The 9,774-nt window shown below is 47.8% G+C and overlaps 1 protein-coding gene across 4 annotated transcripts in view; it reads right to left on the bottom strand.

Moving 5' to 3' along the window:
* Window positions 1–6,947: 6,947 nt before the first annotated feature.
* Window positions 6,948–9,774, bottom strand: part of CERS4 (ceramide synthase 4) — a 45,970-nt gene continuing 43,143 nt past the window's right edge. For all 4 annotated transcript variants that reach the window (XM_079328273.1, XM_079328274.1, XM_079328276.1 and 1 more), the window contains exon 11: window positions 6,948–8,996. In XM_079328273.1, coding sequence (XP_079184399.1) covers window positions 8,805–8,996 — 192 coding nt within the window. In that variant the 3' untranslated portion in view covers window positions 6,948–8,804. The remainder of the gene's footprint in view (window positions 8,997–9,774) is intronic.

Raw genomic sequence — 9,774 nt, 5'->3', positions numbered from 1 at the left:
GCCCAAAGTACACCTTTCTTTGAGAAAACTGTATCAACCCTGTTTGCATTTGTGAACTCCCAGATTGTTTTGGCCTTTTTAAACTCCAATTCAGACATATTTAAATGTAGGTTCAGAAGAAAGTATAGCCTCTCCCTAGTTAAGTTTTGCCAGCTGTACACAATGGGATCCAATGTCTGGCTATAAAAGTCTAAATACATTTTTTTCCACCTCTGATACCATTTTGGCTTATAATTATCAGCTACTGATGGAAAACCTGAAGACAAAAGAAGTCTCCGCTTGTAAAGATAAAGAAACAGACAGGTGGTTCACTCCATAATGCCAGTAAACCATTCAGCTGTTGAAGTGGCACAGTCACAGGCTCAAAGGCATTAATTCCATCATCCTTATTTTCTGCATGAATTCCAATAATATGACAAGAGTTAAGGTTTATAAACTGTGATTAAAATTAATGTAAAGATGAGCTCGTGAGCATTTTGTAATTAATCTGACAAAGCTTCATAGTGATTAAAGTAAATTATTTTTTAAAAACCGTGTATCAGTGTGAGTCATGATTCAGGCCCAGAGGCTGGTGGTGGATGGAGCTAAATCCAGCTGGAGACTGGTGGCCAATGGTTTTCCCCAGGACTCAGTTTTGGGGCCAGTCCCATTTAATATCTTCATCAATGATCTGGAAGAGGAAATGGAGGGAGCCCTCAGTCATTTCACAGATGACACCAAGCTGGGTGAGATGCTGATCTGCTGGAGGGCAGGGATGCTCAGCAGAGGCAATTTGACAGGCTGGATCAAAGGACCAGGCTCTGCCCTTGGGGCAGAGTGGCTGGGAAGCTGCCTGGTGGAGAAGGACCTGGTGGTCCTGGTGAACAGCAGCTGAACATGAGCCCAGGTGTGCCCAGGTCTCCAGGAAGGCCAGTGGCACCTGGCCTGTACCAGCCACAATGTGGCCAGAGCAGTGCCTGTCCCCTGTGCTGGGCACTGCTGAGGCATTACAAATCCTGGGTTCAGTTTTAGGCCCCTCATGACAAGAAAATCATTGAAGGGCTGGAGCATGTCCAGAGAAGGGCAGCAGAGCTGGGGAAGGGGCTGGAGCACAAGGCTGATAAGGAGCAGCTGTGGGGGGCTCAGCCTGGAGAAAAGGAGGCTCAGGGGAACCTTCTCAATCTCTACAACTCACTGACAGGAGGGTGGACAAGATGAGATGGCCTCAAGTTGTGCCAGAGGAGGTTTAGATTGGAAAACTTCAAGCCCTGGCACAGGCTGCCCAGGACAGTGGTGGAGTCCCCATTCCCAAAGACATTTAAAACGTGTAGATGTGGTATGTGGGGACATGCTGGTGGCTTTGGCTCCTCCAGGAGAGACCCTCTGTTCAATTTTAGGTTTGCTGACCACAGCTTAGACACTTCATGTCCTCCCCTCTTCCCTGCTGCAGTCCTGCTCTGCCTGGTGGGAAGCATGCCAGCAGCTCTGTCCACAGCAGCACACAGCCCTGCTTTAACTGACTGGCTTCCACATTTCCCAGTGTGAGGGCTGGTCTGTACCTCCCCACGTGTCAGCCTTTGCTCCTGGAAAAGGGGCTCAAAGCCCTGTCTGACTCCATCTCATGGGATGAGCAATGTGGATCTGCTTCATTTCCACACACAAGCATCTGAGATGCTGGCTCAGGCTGGGGTGACATGCCTGCAGCTGGGACACTGCAGTGCATCCTCATCCCTGACAGAACTGGGCTCCTCTGGTGTCAGGAGGGGAGAGCAGGGCAGAGCTGGGCAGAGTGGTGAGAGCAAAGAGGTCCTGCAGCAGCTCTAGGAGCTCTGGGGTAGGGAGCTCACAAAGCACCTCCAGGAGCATCCTCGAGGAGCAGGCTGAACCCTGGCTCAGCCAGGGGCTCCCAGCACTGACATAAATCCCTTATTTGTCTTGGACTGTCTCCAGAGGAATCCACTCCCAGCTAAGGTGTGTCTGAGAGATGGACTTGTCTTTTCACACCTACAGGTACAGGAGAGATGGAGGGCAGAGGACAGAGCTGCCACAGAAATACCATACAGCATGAAAAGAAGAGAAATTTGTTATTCTTTGGGACAATCCCATGTTTACTTTGTAGTGGTCAGGAGGCAGGTAAGGATTGTTCTGCAAAACACTGGTGGCAACCAGCAGAGGAGAAATGTGAGGCACTGCACTCACATTTCAAAGATGCTTCAGACAGAGATCAATAACAGGGCACCAGGGATGCAGAGCAGGAGGTGCTCAGGTTGCAGGTGGTGTATGTCTGCAGACTCCTTCAAGTCTTCCAGGTTGCTCCAGTGGCAGCCAGTATTCATGGTGCCAGAACCCCTCTGACACTCCCATTCTGGTCAAGAAGGTGGGCACAGAAACCAGCAAGCAGGTATTAGTAGGGCATAAAGCTCACTGCTAAATCAGGAGTCCCAACTCAACAGCTCATCACTCACTGTCCCCACTTCTTGCTCACTGCCATGAGCATGTCAGACTAGTTGAAATATCATCACTTGTTTTGACCTGCTCGTGAGCTTGGAGGTGGGGTAAAATGTCCTAGTACAGAGAGTAATTTAGACGGTGTCAAGGAGGTGGCTGATTTCAATTTCACAGATGACACCTACCTGGTGACACTATCAACAGGGGCATCTCTCTTGCCCCCTCTTTCTCTCAGGCTTTTTCTGCTGTGGCTGCACAGCCCTCATCTCTTAATCACTCTGACACTCGCAGAGGGTGTGGATGGAGGCCCCAGGGGAGACTGTCTACATCCATTAAAATCTTCTGGCATCTTCAAGGCCCCATCAATCTCAGTTTTAGTTCCTTCATCTTGGGCAGCAACATCCCATATCTTGTTTGCATAGTGGATCACCATGCACTGAGCACAAAGCTGAGGCACTGCTCCCCAGGGTGGTTCTGGAGTGCTCACACACAGCCCAGCACTGGAGGACACCTTCCCTCGTGCCCACCCTTCCTCTGCTCTGCTCAGCTTCCACCGAGTCTTGGGACTTGGTTTTTCTTTCACCCATTGCCTGTGGAGGTTTTTCTTTCACCCATTGGCTGTAGAATTGTTCCCATTGACTTACTAAAGAAGCACTGAATGGCTGGGTACTTGAGACAGGGGAGGGAGAACCATTTTGTGTTTTTAGGAGTTTCTCTCAGAGGGATGGACAGATACACCACGAGATTAGCAGCAGGTAAAAAGAGAGGGGGCAGTCACTCCTGGCTTGGGAGGAGGAGGGTCACTGCTACCACTGCCACAGCCCAGCCAGGAGCTGCCTCTTCCTCTGCTGCTAAACCCTGTACCCCTGCCCTGCCAGGGTGCCCTGCCACTTCATCGTGCTGTTTTTGGAGAGTCTCGCTGGAGCAGCGGCACTGACACCGCCAGGGTTGGTGAGCAAAGCCACACAGCCGTGTGGGGATCATCACACCTGCCCTGCTCACAGTGCCCCTGCAGCCACAGGGGATCATCACACCTGCCCTGCTCACAGTGCCCCTGCAGCCATGGGGATCATCACACCTGCCCTGCTCACAGTGCCCCTGCAGCCATGGGGATCATCACACCTGCCCTGCTCACAGTGCCCCTGCAGCCAAATGGGGATCATCACACCTGCCCTGCTCACAGTCCCCCTGCAGCCACAGGGGATCATCACACCTGCCCTGCTCACAGTGCCCCTGCAGCCACAGGGGATCATCACACCTGCCCTGCTCACAGTGCCCCCTGCAGCCACAGGGGATCATCACACCTGCCCTGCTCACAGTGCCCCCTGCAGCCATGGGGGATCATCACACCTGCCCTGCTCACAGTGCCCCTGCAGCCATGGGGATCATCACACCTGCCCTGCTCACAGTGCCCCTGCAGCCATGGGGATCATCACACCTGCCCTGCTCACAGTGCCCCTGCAGCCACAGGGGATCATCACACCTGCCCCCCTGCTGGGAGCCAGCAGCGCCCCTGCTGGCTGTGATGGGAACTGCAGCACAGGGAAAAAGCCCATGGCTGGGAGGGCTGGAACTGGGGTCCTGTTCTGTTTGTTATTAATTCCATAGTTGGTAGTGGTGTTGTTTTGTTTGCCATGTTATACATACTACTAAAGAACTGTTATTCCTATCATAACTTTGTCTGAGAGCCCCTTATTTTCAAAATTATATTAATTCAAAGGGAAGGGGTTTACTTTCTCCATTTCAAGGGTGGGCCCTGTGTTTCCCTAGCAGACACCTGTCTTTCAAACTGAGACAAGCAGCCATTCTGCAACACTATTATGAAGAACCTTCATTATCAGCTGATTTTGCTCTCTGCCTTTCCCTCTGCTTTTTTGGGGCCACCTGCAACAATACACAGTTGCAAATAATCTGTGTTTGTCTCTCATAGCCAACTCGGGTTTCCTCAAACTGGTGAAGGACCTTTCTGAATGCCTTGGAAAGCTGAGCAGGGTCCAGGTTCTCTCCACTACATGTGCTCACCAATTCTTTGGGGTAACTCCAGCAGAATGAGACAACTGCTCCACAGACCATGGGAACTCTTTCCTATTATGTTCATATTTGTTTCCAAAAGCTCTATCACATATAATAGTTGATATATAATATACATCACATATAATACTTTCCACTGCTCTGCATGTCAGACTATAGACTGCTGTAGTTTCTCACATTCCTACTTGGAACCTTCTTAAATTTTTCTGATGACAAGATGATTTGAAACGAAAAACAGCATTCCACAGTTGGTAGTTGAACTCCTCTAAGAATAGGTTTGGCCAATGGGTTTGAAGGTTTGCTGTTACTCAGTTAATCTGTGTGCTAGGTAACATTTTCTCACCTACTGGTATTGGATCTTCTTGGAATATGGCCTCAGTGAGATGTCAGGTATTAGACCCTCTCTCTCTCAGCTGGGAAGGCACACAGGGCAGCTCACTGCATTTCTTGGCTCTAGCCTGACTATCCCAGTTTTCCACTATCATCTCTGAATCCAGCCATCTTGCCAATGTTTCAGAGGCTGGTATTGGCTTCCAATTTTTTTCTCAGGGTATTTCTTGGCCTGCTTTATCACATGCTTACATTCATCTGACAAAGTTATAGGTCCTTTCCCTTGTTTAGATATGACTTCAGCTTTTTGAACAAGGCCTTGCCTTTATTTGTAGGCACTGTGTCTGCTGTACCTGTGAGAATAAGAAAAGCAATGTAGTTCCAAGTGCAGCCATCCAAGAAAAGGTTCCCTTAGGCATACATTTCTGAATGAAATAATGTGAAACTGTGATAATGGAGATCTTTGAAATTTACTGTGTGCAGGAAGAAGGAAACAACTGCGCCAAATTATCCTTAAAATAAGATTCAAAATGGCACCAGATGTCCACATCTACTGGAGTCAGCAGATTCAGGTCAGCCATAATTTTGAGCTAGGGAAGCCTAGGGGCCACACTGTGCCAGCCTTGACTCACCCACCTCACAGCAGCCTTGGCATCATCCATATATGCTCTTTTTCTCATGGCTCAGCTGGAGCTGGATGCCTCATCTCCTAGTTGTCCACTAACAGGTGGGCACACTTCATGTGATGCACATCTCAGCTGTGCATGTGGGAGATAAAAGTGCAGGGGAAAGAGAGGCCCTGCTGTGGTCCCAGTGCTCCATCTGGAGATGGAACGCTCCATTAGAGAGTAAATCCTATGAGGAGAAGCTGAGGGAGCTCAGGGGGCTCAGTCTGGAGAAAAGGAGGCTCAGGGTGATTTTCTCACTCTCTACAACTCCCTGACAGGAGGATGCAGCCAGGTGGGGGCTGGGCTCTGCTCCCAAGGAACAAGTGACAGGAACAGAGGCAATGGACTCCAGCCATGCCAGGGCAGGTATGGGTTGGACATCAAGAAGAATTTTTTCATGGAAAGGTTGCTAAACATTGGAATGGGTTGCCCAGGGAGGTGGTGGAGACACCATCCCTGGTGGTAATTAAAAAGTCACTGGACTCAGTGCTCTGCTCTGATTGATGAAGTGGTGACTGGTCACAGGTTGTACTTGATCATCTCAGGGCCTTCCCAGTCTAATGCATTTGGTGGTTCCAAGATCTGCTCTGGTGGGTTTCTCAGCAGACAAGTGACAGACCTGCTGCAAGCTATCTACAACAGCTGCTCTGTGGGGAGAGCTGTGATGCACCATGTGTGAACAGAGGAGGGGATGGATACACTAAATTCTTAGACACTATCACACTACTCAGAAGCTTCCCAGCCCTGGAGCAAACATAAAGAGAGAAGGTGGAGCAGTTCAGGGTGGAAGCTGAATGCTTCTTCAAGCCTTAGCAAGTTGATGGCAAGCAAACAAATTCAGCAGCTAGTCTGCCTCAATGGCTCATGACTGTTATGCTCAGTTCCTCAGTTAAAGGCAGCACTCAGTAGTTCTTGCTCAAATCCAGGTCTCCTGTATCCTTGATGAATCTTTGACAAGAACCAGATTAGCCTCCTAACAAGCTTATCTCAATCTTCAGGGACACAACAAAGCCCTGAGGATCAAATCCAGCAGGCATTAACACACACTGGCTCCACTGGGCATTGTGCAGACTCTGGGAAGCATTCAGCTCCTCAGAATAGAGGTGGTGTGATTTTATAATAGGGAAAAAAGAATAAAATATATTGATTTTCATTCCCTTGCAAGGCCAAAGCTCCTCCCTGGTGTTGCCATCTTGGACTTGCCACTGTCCTGGCAGTACCAAGTAACCTGGCCTGTCCCCAGGTCTAGTGTAGGGATGTCCCAAATGGTGCTTTGTTCCAGGGATAAACAGTATTACTGACCAGGACACAAACCTGGCAGCTGCAGTTCTTTACTGGCAAGGCTCAGTGTGGCTGTGTCCTGTGTATGCAACACCTTCCCCTGGCAATGACACCCACATGGGTCTCCCTCATCACACATCCACCTGCAAGGTGCAGCCAGCCAGGTTTACCTCCTGGTGGTTAAAGAAGTAGAAAGAGACCAGACAATCAAACCTTTAAAAGTAATTTATAAAGAACATTTACATTCAGTAGTACAAAATGATATATAACTTTCCTGAGCACACCACCTTCAGAGATCACAACATACAGAACTTGTGCTTTCAACTTCCAATTACCACAGAATTACAGAATATTATGTGTTGGAAGGGACCCACAAGGATCATCGAGTCCAACTCTTAAGTGAATGGCCCATACAGAGATCAAACCCACAACCTTGGCATTACTAACACCATGCTCTCACCAGCTGAGCTAAGGTTCCAGAGACACATCATCTTCAGCAAATCAAGATTTAAATGACAATGCAGAAACCTTCTCCCACAGCATGTTATTGCCCTGGAATCACACATGCTGGAATCACTTTTTCCCTCTGAAATGATCCAATTCCAGTTTAGAAATCCAATTACCCAAATGTATTTTGACTGAAACAAAAGATGAGCATACACAAGCTCAGACCAAAGCTTCTCAGTCACATCTCAGGTGACCTGAGTGGAGTGATGATAATCCTCTTGTCTATGATACCACTTTCTTTATAACTTAAACATGTGCACTCCTCCTCAAACATGGTATTTCCTTGGTCCATGCCCCATCCCTGCCCAGTTAGCAGTAGGTACATAAAGAGCAGTGTCTGCATGGCCTCAGTAGTCTAAGTCCCTGAACTCATTCCAGTGAATCTGTTAATACTTGAGTTTCATATAATAAGTAGCCTATAAAACAAATATTCACATAATACTAATTTAAATGTTTTAAGAGATTACACAATCCAAAAGTCTAAGACTACACATAATACAAGATATGGCAGCTGAACAAACTGAATCAGCACTACATCATGACTTCATGGATCACTGCTTTATACTTGCTGTTCTTGATACCCCTAGGCAAAGGCCCTAGAGTTAGAAGGCCATGCTAAAGCATTATTCCATAAGGTTCAGCAGATTTTCTCTGGACCCTTTTTTTCTCTGAGAGCAGGGGAAATGTGTCCCCTTCTTGCCACAAGCTGACTGTAAACATTTCCCACCGTGCCAATCAAACTACGTGAATGCATGAGCACTTTCATCAGTGCTGTATTCCACACTACACAGTTACTTATTACCTCCCTTCTCCTGACTACTTCCTTCCAAGATGGGTTTAGATGATTACTGGACAGCTGAGAAAAAGCAGTCTGGATTTTCCAGCTCTTCCAATGTGATTTGGATGGGTACTCCTCCAGCCTGGGCTTTGGAGTTCCCTCCTCAGGGGCAATAAGTAGGGACTGAGATCCATACCATTACAAAGCTGGTCACTGGCACAAAGAGTGCTTCCTTTGAGAAGAACATGTTTTATCTTATGCCTTTCCAATGCTTTCATTTCATTAGGCTTAGTTTTAATTTTGTAAGTGTATTCAGGGCACCTGTCTTCTCAGAAGAGGTATCCCAGTGGTAAGATTTGTCACTTGTCAGCCATAATAAATACTGGCAATAGGGCAGGGCCTCCAGAGACTGATCCAGGTTCAACAGATTCCTATCAAACATTAGGTGGGTAAAACTTGACACTGCCAGAGTTTATCCACCTTTTTATTTAAAAAGTATTTTTCAGGATTAATACATTTGACAACAATTATGGTACAGTCTTAATACAAGTCAAACCACTTTGATCCCTTGCTATCTCTTTGAGGCTACAACCTATAGTAAGATTACTCAAGAAAGACAGAAATCTTCCTTCAAATATCACTGACTATATACACTTGAGTTTATGGGAAGCAGGAATTCAAGCGACAATACTGCAATTGCAATTTATCTACACTGTGAGCAAAACTGCTTCTGCAGATGGTGGCCTGGTTTGCTGGAGGCCAGAGCAGCAGCACATGAGCAGCTATCTTTCCTTGGCATAGCCATTGGCAAGGTGGGATCTGCTGTCCAGGGGCTCAGACCCGTTCCTCTGGATGTAACCATTGCTTGTGACGTTGCTGAAATACGTAATCCCATTTTTCTCCTTTTCTCTGGTTTTATCTCCTTCTTCATCCTTGTCACTTTCTTCTGTGTCACTTCTCATGTCCTTTTCCATCTGCAGAAACAGGTAAGTGAGAAGTCAGACAAACAGAGCAGCTGCACAAGCAGCAGTGATGGCAGAGCCACAGGCTGACCACCCACCTGCTGCCTCAGCCACTCAGCCTCAGCACAGTCCTGCTCTGTCCCCTCAGCTTCTGCATTGCCCTGGGGAACAGATTCTCCCTGCCTCTGCTTTCAGTCTCACTGGAATCTCATCTGTGATCCTGACACACATTAGGAATTACAGGCTGCAGAGCAGAACAAAACCACAAGTGCCCAAGACTGAGGACAACTGTGCAAGCCTGAGGAGATCCACACTGCTGCCAGGTCATCAGCAAGAGGCAGAGAGATGGGGGAGGCAGCTAACCAAGCTCTTCCACACCATCCAAAAGGGACAAGGAGCTAACTTCTGCCTACAAGGCCTGGGTGGTTGCAGTCACAGCACTGCTCAGGACAGGCTAGAAACATGTTTCCCAAAGGCTCAACACAGCCACTACACTCCAGCTACATTCAGTGTTATGGTCAAGCTTTTCCTCTTGCTGTTTATTGACTGAGAGACCTCTAACTCACTTCTGAAAGTGTTTATTAACTGCCTTAAAAGGAAGGCAAAAAAGAAATTATTGGATAAAATGACAGTTTAGAAAAAGCAGCTCAGCACTTCCTGGCTCATAAGGCTGTCTCTACCATGCCATAGAAAATGCCAATATTGGGGACAAATTCACAGTGTCACACTCCTTGTTGAAAAGAGGGAAAGCTGCAAACCCCTACTGTGACCTGAGCTTTAGAAACTGCTC

Source organism: Erithacus rubecula, assembly GCF_903797595.1.
Source record: "Erithacus rubecula genome assembly, chromosome: 28".
Taxonomy (NCBI): domain Eukaryota; kingdom Metazoa; phylum Chordata; class Aves; order Passeriformes; family Muscicapidae; genus Erithacus; species Erithacus rubecula.
The sequence above is the reverse complement of the archived record's forward strand: the minus strand, read 5'-3'. Positions and strand labels throughout refer to the sequence as shown.